The 17,138-nt window shown below is 34.2% G+C and overlaps 1 protein-coding gene across 3 annotated transcripts in view; it reads right to left on the reverse strand.

Annotated features, from left to right (window-relative positions):
• Ttc8 (tetratricopeptide repeat domain 8) overlaps positions 1-17,138 on the reverse strand; it is a 48,843-nt gene that overhangs the window by 16,735 nt on the left and 14,970 nt on the right. For all 3 annotated transcript variants that reach the window (XM_046440695.2, XM_058577762.1, XM_058577763.1), the window contains 6 exons: positions 16,255-16,318; positions 15,987-16,146; positions 15,687-15,776; positions 13,486-13,530; positions 5,834-5,919; positions 2,141-2,228 (listed from right to left, as the gene is read on the reverse strand). In XM_046440695.2, coding sequence (XP_046296651.1) covers positions 2,141-2,228; positions 5,834-5,919; positions 13,486-13,530; positions 15,687-15,776; positions 15,987-16,146; positions 16,255-16,318 — 533 coding nt within the window. The remainder of the gene's footprint in view (positions 1-2,140; positions 2,229-5,833; positions 5,920-13,485; positions 13,531-15,686; positions 15,777-15,986; positions 16,147-16,254; positions 16,319-17,138) is intronic.

Below are 17,138 nucleotides of genomic sequence, written 5' to 3' on the forward strand. Positions count from 1 at the left end.
GTAATCCTCCCACCTTAATCTCCCAAATAACTGGGATTACAGGCAAATGCCACCATACCCAGCTTTAACTGACAAAAACTTTTAAAAAACAATGTTGTTCCTAAAATCTGGTTGACTTCTATTGTATAGCAAGCATTTTTTCATATAGTGAAAAAAAACAGGTTTACTCCTTGATAGTCATACAGACAATAATGAACTTAAATAAACATGTAAAAAAATAAATAAAACCATGTACTTAACTATAATTTTAAAAAGTTTTTTTCAATTATGTGGCCAACAATTGTCAGTTAAGAAGTTAAGAAGATGACAGTCAAATAGTATAATCTGAGCCTTAATTTCAAGCTCTCCTCCAGAAAAGTTTACTATGATGCTTAGAAAGTTAAGAATTTAATATATAAGATATAGAAGATAAATTTAGATACCAAAGAGCTCCAAACATTTTTGAAAACCATTGTAAACATACTAAAATCAGAACAGCAAATTCATATAGTGGAACTTTCATTTTCTCTTTAGTGTGCTTTTATTATCATATTTAGGAACCAGTAGCACTCCCTTTTACTTCTTGGTTTAATAAATTTTATTTTTCAAATACACAGTTGGCAGTTGGTTGCCCTTTTTCAAGCGTCTTCACCAGCTGGAGAACTCCACCTTGGTATTTCTGGCATAAATTAACTCGGGCTCTGCGCTTTGAGACCAGTTGGATGAGTCCTTTTACTGAGGCGCTCCTGGCCAGGGAACCATGAATATTCAGTCTCTCAGAGACCACAGCTGGGGGCTTACAAGCTTATAACTGGGAACTTTCTTACAGAATCTGAAGTTGTATCAAACAAGACTAGGTTATTGAGCTTGTCCCAAACTTTGCCTTTGGACCACTTCTTTTTGGCCTCACCCTCAGATTAGTTCACTGGGTCTTTTTCTTGGCCAACTTTCTTCTTGTAGTCCTTGGGTGGCATCCGAACCACTGTAGGCTAACTAAGATGTCATACAAAAAGCTAGTGCTTCCTTTTGTAGCTTTTGAATCCTCTTTACTGTACTTTTAATTTGAAAAATTCTTAAAGATAAAGCAAGATGTCATGACCACTACTAAATCAAATGTTTTTCTTTCAAAGTAACCTTGATGAAGGTCAAGAAACAATATCCTAGTATAATGTGAGTATACCTTAATTTGAAATGCTTGGGACCAGAAGTGTTTCAGATTTCAGATTTTTTTTTAAATTTTAGAATATATGCATAACGTGATGAGCTGTCTTCGAGACAGAACCCAAGTCTAAATGTGAAATTAATTATATTTCATCTATACCCTGTACACATAGCCTTAGGATAATTTTACACAGTATTTTTAGTGTACTTGGATTTTGACTGCAATACATCACAGGATGATAGGTATGCAGTTTTCTGCTTGTGGCATTCAAAAAGTGTCAGATTTTGAAGCACTTCAGATTTCAGATTTTCAGATTAGGAATGCTCAATCTGTATTGAAAATTCTAGGTGGTCCTTCACTTCTGCTGTGACTATGAGGGGCACAGTGTAGTAGTGGGTAGCCTCTGGAGTTCAAAAGACCTGTGTTTGAATACTGGCTGTTAATAGTCCAGCAACTCTGAAAAACTTACCCTCTTGAAGTCTCTTTTTCCTTAGGAGTACAAAGGAAATTATGAAACCTATTTTGCAAGATTATTGTAAGAATTAAATTAAATTGCATGTACAATGAATCTAATCCATTGACTTGCACTGAGTAGGTAGGTGCTCAATAAAGGGGAAGTAAGATTTTTATTTTTACAGTAGAGCTGAGTAATTAAGCACCTACATAAAAGCAGTCCCTATGCTCTACAATCTGCTCAAGCATGAGACAAATGTGTTATAGAAAAGAGCCCTCTCTGGGGCCTGTTACACACGGGTGGTGAGCTTATGATATTTTCTTCCATTCTAATGAGCAATATTCCAAGGGGGTTATCTTATTTTTCATGGCAATCAGTTTCTCTTGAGGTAGTTACCCTCCATATGTTATTTTTCCCTTGCTATAAAGAAAAACAAGTTAAATCTGAACATATTAACTTGCCAACTACTCCTGAAGGAACTGGCAACTCTTTCCATGCAATGGCCAGAATTTTGAAAAGAAAGATTTCACTCAATATTTACTTACTTTTGCCAAATAGAGAAATGTATCTACCATTTCCTGCTGCTTCAGAGAGGATTTAAACTGTTTTTCTGCTTCACGATACATTCCTAACCTAAAAACAGTCATTAAAAAAAAAAAATCAGACATTCAACTTAAAAATAAATACTATATCATTTTTCAAACACTGAGGATATAAATAGAGACAAATTCTATCTATAAGAGTAAACATATGCCAAAGAAAATAGTGTTGCACACACACACATACGTTAATATGAATGTTAACAGAGTTTAGCAAAAAGTTGCCTGTTTCCCATACTCACTGGCTATCTAATTGCCAAATGGTGTGTAAAGAGTCTGTCTGCAGCCTAGTCGCAGCAGGACTAAGAGATGCCAGTAAGCCAGGTCATATCAGTTCACTGCCCAAAGAGCTTATGATCAGATGAACATATGGCAAGTGACCTGAATAAATGCTTAGAGTCTCCATTTTCCTGGAAGAACTGAAAGATGATATTCCTTTGAAAACATCTTCTACTCTAAGATCAGAGCCCATTTTTCAGTTATCCTGAAACTATTTTAATGCAAGCAATAATTTCTACTTGAGAAATACAACTATACAATTTTATTATTCTAGTAATCTTTTTTCCCCTTTATTAAGTATTTGACACTGATTGTCCCAGTCTATGAATCTGATATTTGCACCTTGTCTAAATGAGACTGTCCTGACACCAGTGGCCAGTCCTCTGCCTGGGAAACATGTTATTACCACTAAATCAGCCACTAACACTCACTTAGCTTTCACTCAACCTGTTATTAACAGAACTATTAAACTTTCTCATAACTACTCATTCTTAGCCACCTAAGAACTTAGAGATGATAATGTTTTATTTTGTGAAATAAAATCAAAATGATGCACAATATATTCCAATGTGCTACTTTCATTCAAAGGCTTGAAAGAAGAGCTTTGATCATTTTTCATAACCTAAACCGCAGGCATTGGTATGGCTGATACCCAAATAGCTGTTGGAAGATGGGATTAAAGAGATTAAAGGTGACCCCAAAAGGCTAGCCTAAAGTCAGAAGACACGCAATGTGGCAAAAAGCCTGTACCTCTTAAAGGTTCCACAAATTTCACAAAGAGTATGTATAAAATGCTATCAAAATGCTCTGAATTCTGAAAAACAATGTAATTTAGAATATAACATCAACTGAGCATGCAAGTTCTAATCATGTGACTCAGTACAGTCATTAAATTCTGTAAGCACCAGTTATCCATTAGAGTCCACATATTTTTATGAAGATTTTATGATTTTAAAGGATTACAATAAATGATTTTAAAGGATTACAATAAAAAGATACCTGTAAAACAATAGGAAAACATAAATAGATTATTTTTAATCAATAGAGATAGAAGGATAATCAAATTGAAAAACAAATAAATAGGGAACTAGAAATACTGAACTACATGGAAGCCAAAGAAAGAAAAAATATGGATCATTTTTTTCATTACTGCATCCTTAAGAGATAATTTCTACTAGAACTATCAGGAAGGAGTTTATTACATGGATTGTTGTGCAAAAAAAAAAGTGGAGTAGGCCATGCTCAAAGAAAGTCTAGGACTAACGAAAATACCAAGTTCATAAATCAGGCCAATATAAGAAAAGTTACAGTCCAAAGAGATAGTTCCTTCCAGGGACCAACCTCTTCTCTGATTTAATTCAACAAAATTGTCAAGCAACATCTGCATGCACATTTCATGATGGTAAAGAGATGGAAAAATGAAGGAAATAAAATCAGGTTCTTAAAAGTAATGATAATCAAAGAATAGTGGTAGGGAAGTGTTTTTCTAGAAGTTAGTAAACTATGATGTAAGCACACAGGTGGGAAAGCATACAGCATGCTAAGGGAATATTGAGCAGTTTGGTTTAATTGAGAAGGACACAATAATGGGAATAATGAAAAACAGGGGCACACATGTAGACTGGGACAAGATCATGATGCCACACTTCAAATTCAGAATTCACTCTAGAAGTAACGGGCAGTCATTCAAGGAATCCAACAAGAGCTGTTTTTTCACAAGAGTTACTCTCACTGGATTTAGGAAGGACAGATGGGGCAAGAGACTGGAGGTAGACAACCCAGGTAAGAAGCTACAATCAAGCAAATGACACTAAAGGCCAGAATTCAAGCACTGGCATGGGAATGAGTAGTAAGGGGGACTTTGAGAGCTACTGCAAAGGTAGAATCAGTATAGAGCTTGATCAGGACAAGGGAGAGAAATCAATTTCAGGCTACATACTCATAATCTATCCTTGGCCTCTCGGGCTGAAGTCAGAGGTCTGACTGGGCTCTCAGTGCATTCTGCATTTGCTTCTCTCATAATAAGAACTATACTTATAACTATTAACTGTCTAAATCATTTGAAAGAAGAAACAATCTAATAAATCTTTGTGACCCCACTTAATGAGAGCAGTTTCTTATTAAATATTTTACCAAGTGAATGAATACCAAATACATAATAAAGATGAGCAAGTACAATAATTTAATATGACAAGGTATGCTCATTTAAATGCCAAACATGAATGGGTGGCAGAAGAAATCAGAGTTGTGCTTTCCTTTAATTATTAAAGATTTCTGAAGGTTCTGCTTAGAAGCTCAAGATTTCAAGATTGTCTTTAAGAATTGTATTCATAAGAGTTAAGTGTTTGGAAGGTCTAAATTACCTTTTGGCAGAAAGCACTTCCTCAACTAATAGTAGGAAAAAACACTTTAGAGTTCTGTGTGAGTTGCCTAAATGGAAAGTAGTCTTAATTTCAACAGCAGAACAATAAATCCTTTTTATTCCCTTTATATTCTTCTTTTCCCCATAGTGTTTTAATGACAACTAAAGATTATAAATATTGCAGGGTATTCACAGTAACTGAACTCCACCTTGTTTTTGAACAATAAAAGACATACTTACCTTTATGAAATACAATTGTTCATCTGTCCCTATTTTCCCAAATGCTAACTGAATTTCAAAATCAGCAACAAGTGATTTTATTTATGAATTGCTATGCAAATATTTCATAAAATTAACTGTGGCTTTTCTGATCTCTCAGTTTGCTTTGAAACATTTGCACATTAAGAGAATGTAAAAATATCCAGGTTATACAGAAACAATATGGAATTGTGGAAATAGAAAATAGTCATCAAAAAATAGACCAGAAATTTTTGCTCTACCACTTATTAGCTATATGAATTTAAACAAATTTCTCTCTTTGTGAGGCTCAATTTTTCTCATCTGAGAAAATTACTAATTACATCAACTACTCAGAGTGCTGTGAAATTTAAGTGAGATGATAACATACAAACAAACTCTTAACCACAAAGTGCCTTACAGATGGGAAGCATCAGTATAAATGAAAAGACTTAAGAGCCAAGAGATTAGGAGCTGATTCAACAGACTCAGTTCTAGCCCCAAACTAGTCCCTGATGAAAATCACAGCCACTCTCTGGCCTCAGCTTCCTCATTCAGAAAGGGAAGTTGGACCTGATGATCTCAAAGTCTGCCTCTCTCTGCTGTAGTTCTTATTGCTACCATGTGATTGTTAAGTAACTGCTTTCTCAAGTCAAGTTCTTATTTCTTCATGAGGAAATCTATCCAGAAAGGGGGTGTCAGATTTGACATTCTAAAACATATTGCCACTTCTAACCCTTCACAGATAATCGAAGTTTTACCTGCAGTAACATTTCCCAATCTGCACCTTCCACCACCAGTCCTTGTACTGAGAATGCTCTGTGGAAAGGGCAGCCAGATCCAAAGCCTTTGAAAACAATTCATTTTACATTAGAATTTTCTTCTCTGACAATAAACAGAAAGATAAATAATGAAATAAACCATATAATTATAAGCAATCTAAACACGCATTAGAAGTCAGACAGTTGCTCATGTTTCCAGATGGCTCCACCAATTTTCCCTAAATAATCAGTTCCAGATCAGAAGGCTAACAGCAGATGAGTTAGAAACACTGATCAAAGAGAAGCAGATGTACAATATATTAGAATACAGTTTGAACATACAAGCCACAAAATTGATACTAAAAACTCCATAAGTTTTTACCCTTTCCCCACTATTTTCTGTCTAATAATTCAAAATGCCTCCAAACATAGTGGCAGTCAACACTTTGGTATATCAGACTTGTGTAATCACTGTCTGCAATTTAAAGACAGATGTAGAGAAATAGAGAAAGACCAAGTAAGCAGCTAGAAAGTTTGGAGAATGGAATTATGAAGAAGAGTAAAAGGAGTTAATGGGGGTAATCACTACCTTCAATAACCATTATTCCATTATTCTGATATCACCTTAGCTTCTAGCAATTCTAAAGATCAAACTTCTCTTTGCTGCAAACTGAGGAAGATCTCCTCCTTAACTACCTTCACCGGTCAGACAAGAGATGACCAAATAAGAATTAGGTTTTTATTCAGATAAAGTGGAAACCATTTTGATCAAGAGGAAACAAATTAGTCTTTATACATATTTATAACTCAGAAGTTTGAAGCCAATGGGCTGGACATGTAGCTCAGTGGTAGAGCACTTGTCTTGCACATGCAAGCACAGGGTTCAATCCTCAGCACCACATAAAAATAAATAAATAAAATAAAGACACTGTGTCCATGTACAACTAACAAAAAAAATTAAAGAGAAAAATTTGAAGACCATACAAAGATTTTGTGACTAGAAGATGGAGTTATAAAATGAAAATTCTGATTTTTTTTAATCTTATTCTCTCAAGGTTGAATTTTTTTTTATTCTGTAGCTAGTGTTAATATAACAATAATATCCAACAACTCAGTTAAACTTACTCTTAGATTTTCAGTTGTTATCTCAAAATGCCTGCCTTATTACCAAACACTTCTTAATATTAACTCTTTTCTAAAATGAATGCCAGAAGAGTGCCCTCAATCTCCTACTGCAAAATTAATTACTTTTCCATGTGTTCTTTATCTTCTCTTGCTCCAGGGGAGATCTCTAAATATACAAACCACTTACAAAGAAATGTTGTTGACATGCTGAGCCCCTAATGGACTTGAAAAAAATCAACACATTCTGTTGAGAGCCACAGCCAAAGGGGCCCCAGCAAACTTCCAGCTGCCAGCAAACTTCCAGCTGCTGGCTGATAATTGGCTCACAGCGGCCCCAGCAACATCTAGCTGATTGGCTCCTCGGCCCCAGCAACATCTAGCTGATTGGCTCCTCTGCGGTGATGCTCATTGGGCTGTTTCCCTGCCCTTTCAGACCACGGAGCTGCTCATTGGGGGACTTTTTTGGCTCCACCCACGTGACCCAGCCAATCGGCCTCAAGAGCAGGAGGATTGTGGGAGGTGGAGAGAAGCTTGTGTGGGAGAGAGAGGCTTGTGGAAAGCCGGTGGTGGCAGTTGAGGCTCTGAGGGTTTTTCCTGAGAGGCTGTTTTGTTTGGCGTGTGTGGTTCTAAAAATAAAGTTAGTTTCTTTTGACAAGTGGCTCCTGATTGTGCCCAGCCAGACTGCGGCAACATTCACTTGAAAGCTATGGAAATTAAAAATAAACTACATACTACTTTCATATGCTTATTTTTCTGCCCCTCCCCTAAATAAAAATGAAGGGATAAGTACAACTTCAATTAGCATTATCCTTGGAACTACTAGGAAAATATATTTTAAATCAGTTCAATTCAGTCATGCATTGAATTTTAACTCAATCTTTATAAAGACCTTTTCCATCAAATAGTCATGTTCACTATCATATTTAATATAAACAGAACTTCTATTTTTAGCAAAAGATGTTATTCAAAAAATGTTAACATATCCCAAGGCTGGATTTAGTGTTTGTAACAACAATTTGCATTCAAATATGGTCCTGAAACAAGTCATCTCATGGAAAACCAATGTGTTTGTGCTGATTCAATTAAGCAAAAACATAAATTATTGATTCAGAATAAAAATGAGTTTAAAATTAATTTTAATCATCATACTTCACATGAAAAATCAGGCTGCATTAGAGAAAACATTTGTGGCAATTTCAGATGGACCCTAAGCTCCCTATGGAGAGATACCTTTCTTTTACATCTCTGCTGTGTTTTGGAATGTCACTGTGTTCACAATAGGCACTTAAGAATTATTTGTTGAAAACAGCTTAAGAACCAAACAAAATTGTCATAGTAAAAGATTCATAATTAAAAGCTACTAGCATTAAACTTTTAAAGTGGCAACAGAAGACCTATATTTTTAGAGCCTTTCCCAATTTCTACAAATGATTAACTACATTTACATTTTTAAATATTTGAATAATTTAATAAAACTAATATCTATATGTTAACAAAGGACTAGCCTGTTATTTTTAAGTCATAGGTTTACAAATCTCTAACTATACAAGGAACCTTGGTAGAGCTAGATGAAGTTTGTGAGTATGTCCAACCTGGAAAGTTTTAAAAGTCATCCTTTTACTATCGTTATGCTTCTGACAACTTCAGGATGATGAAATTAAAGAGCATATGGAAATAAAGAGTTCAGAATCATCAACCCATATGCCATTTTAGATTTGTCAATACGGCCAATATTGGCCAAAAAGAGAGTAGGGGAAAGAGAGTAATTAAAAACTCAAAGGCAGAAATACATTTTTTGTATTTTACTTTTTATTAATATTTAAATACCACTTTGAAGATTCTCTATAGGTATATATAGCATTCTCCCTGTATGTGTTTAGATAAATATAGAATCACCAAAACACATGTCACTTTAGTTTTGTCCATAGTGCCCCTGCCAAATAAGAAAGTACCAAGAACTCAAGACAAATTTAGGTTTGATTAAAGATCAAAGATTTTATTAATAAAGGTTATTATTTATTATATTTCAATATCACTTCACAGTATTATTTATATTTATCTATAATGATGAATGTGAAATAGTTTATTTAAAAAAATTGGAGGCTATCTAAAGTAACAAACATAAAAGCACTCCTGATTTCTTAAGCACATTAAGAAAAAAAATTTCTTTTTTCTTTTTCCAGTTCATGTTGCAAAATACATGGGGGGGTGGGGGGGGGAAGCATGCTTTGTGCTCATTATCTAAATCCTTCTTCCATTCAGAAAATAACATTTGTGGTAAAATCTAAAAATGACATTTTAATGGAACAAGCTGATCCACAAGAGCACTATAATGTAGCAAGCCAGTGAGAGAGTAAGAGAACAGCCACGGGCATCGGTCCTGCTCAGAACTCCCAGCACCAGTAATAGGATCAACTGGTAGGCACTCAGTAATTATTTGTTTAAAGAATAAGTCAATTAGTTAATAACTCAGTAAATGAATTGTGAATAAAAACGAAAACAGAGGAACCAACAGTTTGCACTTTTCACTAAGAAAAAGCAAAACAAATTGTTTCATTAGATGTGCCATGATATAGATACTAGAGGAAAGAAGATGAAAACAATTATTTTAATTTATTCTTGTCCATAATTTATAGTTTAATTTATGTATAAAAAGTTATAACATTGTTAAATTTGGGAGGGGGAAAAAAGGTAAAATTAGATTCACTCTCCCTTAGTGTCATAAGGAGCAGCTATTTCCTTCACTATTGTCATCAAGGTGCTGATGCAATGCAGGAATGTGACAAATATTTGAGGCATGAATACATCTTAATCTAATAGTATCACTATTTTCATTTTAAAGTATATATATATATATATATATATATATATATATATATATATATATATGTATGTGTGTGTGTACACATATATGAATATATATACACACACATATTGGTAAGTTTATATAATTCATATCAGTATGTATTTATATATACACATATGTGTGTGTGTGTGTGTGTATATATATATATATATATATATATATATATATATATATATATATATATCAGTTTTTACTTTGCAATTGTTTCACAAATCCAGCTTAGTCGATGAAATATTCTATTGTTTGGTAGTTTAAAATTTTTCACTTCCTTACTTATTAAATGTCTAAAAGGAAGTCTCTATACAAATTTTCTTAATATTATCATTTAATGAATTATAGAAAGCTATCACAAAAAAAAAGTCAAAAATTGTGTTTGGCACTGCTTGTTTCTAATATACTGAGTCCTTTATTATTTCTAAAAATAAAAATAAAAAATTATAAATGGGAATTTCCAGTTCACAGTAGTATTTTGTACCATTTCTTTGTTACTTAGATATACTTGAGGGCATTATTGTTGCTTCTTTTCTATTAATTCGCTGATTTCTTTCATTGGGCTGGACACGCCTCCTTTTGTTATGTGGAACTTTGTTTGGCCTTCAAGGTCTGCTAAGCCTCCTTGTTGTAGGACCCCCACTACATCCTCAGCTCCATTTTCCTACATTAGAAGAAATACTTTCTAATGTTTCTATAGTTTTTAAATTGTACTCTATAGCAAGTAGTTCCTAATCTTGGCTGAAAGTTATTACTGCCAATGGAGTTCTTAATAACAACAGATTCACCAGATGTCCCCATGGGGATTCTGATTCAGGAAGTCTAACATAGAGACAGAAACCCATTTTTTTAAAATTCTCCAGTTACTTCAGACAATGAGCCTTATTTAGTATAACAGGCCTAAGGTTTGAAGGGCTCTTGGGATAGATGGAGCAAGAGGAATCCAGTAAGTAAGTTCTAGTTGCCACACTTGAAGCACCACTTGTGTCTGCTTTAAATATTGGGATGTGGATAAAACTTCATTTGAATAAAAACAATTTGCTGCTTACATAAAAAGTTTGAAAGTCACTGCTCTCTTTGTTTAAGGTCAAATTTTTAAAAATCAATATTTATGAAGTTCTATAAATACATTCTATGATACTATCACATAACACATAAAGGTTAAAATTTTCTAGTCCTTAGATTGTTTAGAATATAAATTCAGATGGAGCTCAATGATAGAGCACTTAGCTAACAAGCACAAGGCTCTGGGTTAGATCCCCAGCACTGCAAAAATAGTATACACACACACACATATATATGTATGTGCATATATATGCATACACACACACACACACACACACAAATTCGGTCCTGCAGGGCATAAATGCTATTTTTGTTTTGATTGAGGTTTTTTGTTTTTTTGTTTTTTTGTTTTTCTGGTGCCAGGGATTGAGCCCAGGGCCTCATACATGTTAAGCACATGCTCAACCACTGAACTATACTCCAGTCCTCTGTTTTTCTGAATGTGACTCCTATTCCTCCACAAGAGGTAGGAAACATCCTCAGGATGACTTTACTAATTAATGTCCACACCATCACCATGGCCTATGACCTACAGTTTCAGCACTCATCACCTACAGCAATTTCTCCTTTCAGGCCTCGCTTCAGGCACACTGCCTCCTTGCTCTGCCTTAAGCAATCCAAACAAGCTCCTCCCAAGACCTTTGCAGGGAAAGTTCTCCCTGACTGAAATGCTCTTACTACACATAGATGCATGGCTCCCATCTTCCCTTCTCCAGGTTTGGTTTCAGTGCTTTCAGTGGACTTCACTGACCACCTCTGCTCCATCCAAAACAGCACCATTCCTCACGTCAGTAACTATTCCCTCCCATGCTTTCCTGCTTTTTTGTTGTTGTTATTGTATTTATTACCACAAGTCACATTACATATTTTTGAATTTGCTTTTTCTATTCCTTGCCCAACCAGCATATAATATCCAAAAGAATCAATATTTTGCCTTCCTGCCCCTCTGTGTGATCTTAGATCTGGAATAGAGGCTAGCACACTCTTGTTGCTCCATTACAATAAATAATGAATTAATTTTCAAAAAAAAATAGTGTATATAGCTTTATAAAAATCTAGTAATTAGAGATTTACTCATTTATGAAATGTAATCATATTAGAACGTTTCCTTTGAAGACAGTACCTCTTATATGATGCATGATTTCATACATCATCACACTGAAATCCTCTAACAGCTGACTTTTATTAAGAGCAATGTGCATGGTTTCTCAGTTGCCGCTACCTTACTTTTCCCTTTTCCCTGTGACTACATCTATGAACATTTCATCCTAGTAACTCCCATACTAAACCTGGCCCAGGTTCTCACCTACATTTTAGTACCACATCTCTCGACCCATGCAATGGTGTCACCACTGGTATCAAAATATCTTTAAGTGAATTACTAAATTTCTTCACAAACTGACCATGTCCCCTAATTATCCCACTTCAATTAGTAAAACCATCATTCTTATAACATCTTTAGGTAGCAGACTTGAACTGTATCTCTACTTTGTCCCCAATATTAAACCTATCATCAAGTGCTCTCTCTTCTTTCTTTGAAATGTCTGTTTGGTGCTCTCATTTTTTAGGATAAGGCCTATTTATTTCTCATTCCAGTTTCTTCTCGTTTTTGCCATTTCTTCACATTTCTTTTCCCCTCTTTCCATAAAATTCCACTTAGTTTGTGGATCTTCCCTAATATCACCCCTTCTGAATTTTTCCCTTTGATACTTGGTAAAAATTTCAGTTTGGAAATTGCTTCTTTAATTGTTTCATTTTTGTCAATTTTACTTCCTCAGCTAGATTGCCTGTCTTACAGAGGAAAGATAAAGTATCATATTTTAATTAGTTCTCCTATTGTAGTATGGCATCATGGCTGACACACAGAAAATGCAATTAAGGAAAACATTTTTATTTTCCTTAATATTTAACATATGGATATAAAAACTTTTTTCCCTGAACTAAAAGGAAAATGCAGAAAAATACTACCAGATAGTGAAGAATTAACTTCATCTAACTTCACGAAATTCATAAGGTTTCTATCATTTACATAATTTCATATAAAAATTTAAATAAATTTGAAAAGTTGCATGCATATAACCTCAAAATTCTTTGTTGAGAAGCTACCAGGATGATTAACTATTGCTGAAGTTGGATGATGGGTGATAAGGGACTTTTATACTATTCTTTCTACTTTGGAATGTTTAAAATCTTCAATCATAAAACGTTAAAGGTGAGAGAGAGGGGCACACTATAAAGAAATCAAAAATATACATATTAGTAAACCAATAATACACTATACAGAATAACAAGAAATGGATCAACAGTGCTGACTATTTGTGTAAAGAATAAACTTTAACACAAGCATGCTATGCTGTATTCGCAATTATCTATATCTGCCCCTTTAGAGAAGAGCTACATTATCTATGAACCAGGCACAGTTCTTACCACTTTTATATTTATACAAATGTTCCCACTGAAACTTAGAGTGGATTTGAAAGTATTAGTTACTCTCCAATATTTAATAATCCCATTTTTTTCAAGAAAAGAAATGAACATTTCAGAATCTAAACCCCCAAAGTCAGAAAACTACAATAAAAGAAAATAGCATGAATTCACGACTTACAGTCTTAACATCATTTTCATGATGAAAGATATATTCAAACAAATCCTATAGAGAAAAAAATGACAAAAACACATTAGATTGTATTTAAATAAAAGCACTCTTTGGTTATAACAAAACTCAAATATAGATTGAACCAAAAATCCAGAACACTCTAAAGTGCCTGAGATTTATAAGTAAAGGATCTAGCCATCATTTGTTAGAATCTCCCATTTTACAAGTTTTCTATTTGCAAGTGATTCCTGTTCCTACAGACTACAAACTAGAAAAAGCTCAAAGAATTGATCTTTTTTTCTTGCATATTTCATAACTATTTTATTAGAAAGATACAAATGAAAAGTTCATTTTATTTCTTAGACTAAAGTTAGGATTGCAATAAAACAGTTTTTAATACTCTCTATATATCTTATGCAGTGATTGTGACTAGATAATGGCAATTTAGAGAAGGAAAATCTGGAAGTTCCTTCTGAAACAAAGTAGAAATGAGTGCAAAGTAAGGGCTTTTTCAAATTAATTTTTAAAACTACACTTACATGGCATTTATAGTAATTGTGTGACTCAAAACACAGTTTCTTTAACAGAGGGCTACTCAGCCTAACTGCACACTGGAATTACATGGGGGTCCCAGAGCAGACCAATTCACTCAAACTCTGGGAGGTCCATATAGCCACTATTTTACACTTGCAAGGAGACTAGTGCCCCTGAGAAATATCAAGGTTATTAACAGAGAAGACCTAGAGGCCAATAAAAAGAAAGAAAGAAATCAGGACAAGACCCTTCTTAAAAAAAAAAAATCATAACAATCCTTTCATTTGTTCTGTTACAAATACAAACAAAAATTAAGAGTGTAGTTGATACTACCACTGTCATGAAAAGAAGGTTACAACTCTCAAGACTGTCAAAGCATCTCTGTAGATATCCCAAGAAATACACTAATATTAGAAAGGAGTCCTGATGAGCCAAGGCAAGTTGGGGACCAAAAACAGAAAAATGTGGCATTATTTCTGTGATATACCAAAAAAAAAGCACAAACTCTAGTTCAGGTTGAATTTAGCACTTAGGCCGGGTCTATCCCGCATGCATCTTAATTTAATGTGGGAAATGCCTCCACTGACTGCACTAGCCAGCCAGTCACCTCAAACAAATGGATGAACAAGATAGGGAAACAGATATTCTATATGATATGTTTTTAACACTCCACCCTCATTAAGGAGAGGAAAATAAGTAAAGCTTTACCATTCTGCCAAATGCAGTTGACTAGACTGCCATCCAACAAAGAATTGAAGAAAAAAAATCATGAGACTTTATATTATAGGTTGATTACCTGTCTACCAAAGGCATTTCTTTTTAGAATGGAAACCTCAAATCTATACAATTAGTGTCCATTTTTATTTACCCCAGGACATTTGATACTTGGGAAATATGTTCAACACCCTCAGAACTGGGATCAGGAATGAGTGCATCACTGCACACAGAGTTCACAGAGACTTCAAGCTAAAAACTGGGCCAGGCATCAAGCACTCCTGTCTCCAAATTATTCCAAGCCCAACCCCAAATGTTTTACACTGGAAAGTCACACACATTTTCCCTTTCTTTCTCTTTTTCATTTTTTTTCTTTTTTCTCTTTCTCTCTCCTTTACACTCCCCTCTCCCTCCCACTCTTACTTTCTATCCCTCTTCTTCTAATTTTCTTTTTAAAGGAATATTTTATCTCTGAGTAATTAGAATTACCAACACAGTTGACTTGCCCACTGTCTGGATTGAGTAATCTTTATTGATATGCCTGATTCATTGCTAATTAAAAGTACATATTTGTATTATCCTTTTGAAAGCTTTATAATCCTACAAAGAGAGAAAATTATTTTTCTGAGAATGGTCCAAGATGTAACACACACACACACACATACCAAAAAAAAAAAATTCTAAGCTTCATCCTATGATGAAATACTGCATATCTGCTTTCTTTGTTAAAAATTACTGTTCTTTATTATTTGGAAAAAAGAATTTTCTATAATAATGGTATATTTTTTTCTGGTTGACTTTCCTTAAGACTGAGAGAATTTTTACATATTATAGTAATTGAACGTTTCTATTTCAATTAAATTGTGGCCTTTCCTTCACAAATTTTTATCTATTTCCTACATTGTCATTATCATCATACTTCTAACATTATCTTATAATTTACAATCATTTTAAGTACATACCTTTGCCAATTTAGGTTTCTGGGAATATTTTGTTAAATTCAGTCTAGATAAATTTATAAAAGGTCCATCAGGACTTGTAAGCATGGAAGCCTATGAGGGAGAAAAAAAAATTATAGAAGAAGAAATCTGAAATCTTTTCTTGAAATACAAATTGACTTTAATGTGCATAAAAATTATAAAGGCAACATAAGCACAAAGAATCCCTTCAAAATTTCCATACAATTTTTCTTTGTAAGAATAGTAGAAAATAATATAATAAAGTTACTTGGGTAATACTATGGGAAAGCTGACAGAACTTACTGTCCCCAGCCTGATGTATCTTCCAGATGAGCTGCTGATGGGACGTGCTGTATAGGCAGTTCTGGGTGTTCTGATGGCCTGTTCCATGGTACCAGGCCTTCCACTCTGTGTGTTGGGCCTAAGGAAACCTGTAATGGGCCTTCCAGCTTGAGTGATTGGCCTGTAAAAATTGTAAATTATTAAAATACAAAGATGATTGATTAAGGAAAGACTCTCAAACAGTATAGTCAATCATTAGTGGCAGAGGGTATGACACAGAAGTACATACCTGACAGCTTGACTAGGCCCTCCTGTCTGATTAGTTCTAGGGAGTTTCAAAGATGTTCCAGGGCCTAGGGGATGAGATGGCAAATTCAATTTATACATTATCTATTAATCTATAAAAACTGTCAGCTAATCTAATTTTCAGAATTGTGCTGTCCTGGTGAAAAAACACATTATTGGCAGAAAACGTATTTTAGAGAAATGAGTTTGAGATTAATATCCAAGGAGTATCTTTCATATTACTTATGCTATCACATTAACTCTTCTCATTAAGTCTGTAAGGTAGGTAGTACGAATCCATCCATTCAATAAAGGTTGACAGAATTAAGTAAACAGGTCAACCCATTAGTAGAGCCTGGATTCAAATTCAAGACTAGCAGGCTCCAAAGTTCAAAATGATGGTCCTATACTCACAGGTTAATTATCTTTCATACAAACATCTCTCAGTAAAAGATCATTTACCAACCACATCTAGAATTTAGGTATTTTAAGTCTAAAATATTAAAGTAATGGGGAAGAAAGACATTTTAACATGAAACGTGTTTTTTTTTCCCCAGCTTCCTTTTGGAGCTTTAAAATAGTTCTTATCTTCTAAATTATAACTGTGAACTGTAACTACTAGTAAATTACCAGCAAGACCACCATAGTCATGGTAATTATCTAATACCATTTGCACTACTTACACCTGCAAGCTGGGGACTGGGCCCTGTGACAATTCCAACAGACATTCACTGCCCAACAAACATATCATCTCATCAACTCACATCATGTATCAGAGCAAATCATCTTTCATTATAACAAAGAAGTGATGCTTTTAAGTGATTGTTTTCAAAAAAATTATTTTAGAACACTTCTGTTATTTGGAAGCTTAGGTTCCCAGATAAACAA

This window comes from Marmota monax, unplaced genomic scaffold, assembly GCF_021218885.2.
Source record: "Marmota monax isolate L192 unplaced genomic scaffold, Marmota_monax_Labrador192_F-V1.1 WCK01_AAM20220418_F8-fsc00017, whole genome shotgun sequence".
Classification (NCBI taxonomy): domain Eukaryota; kingdom Metazoa; phylum Chordata; class Mammalia; order Rodentia; family Sciuridae; genus Marmota; species Marmota monax.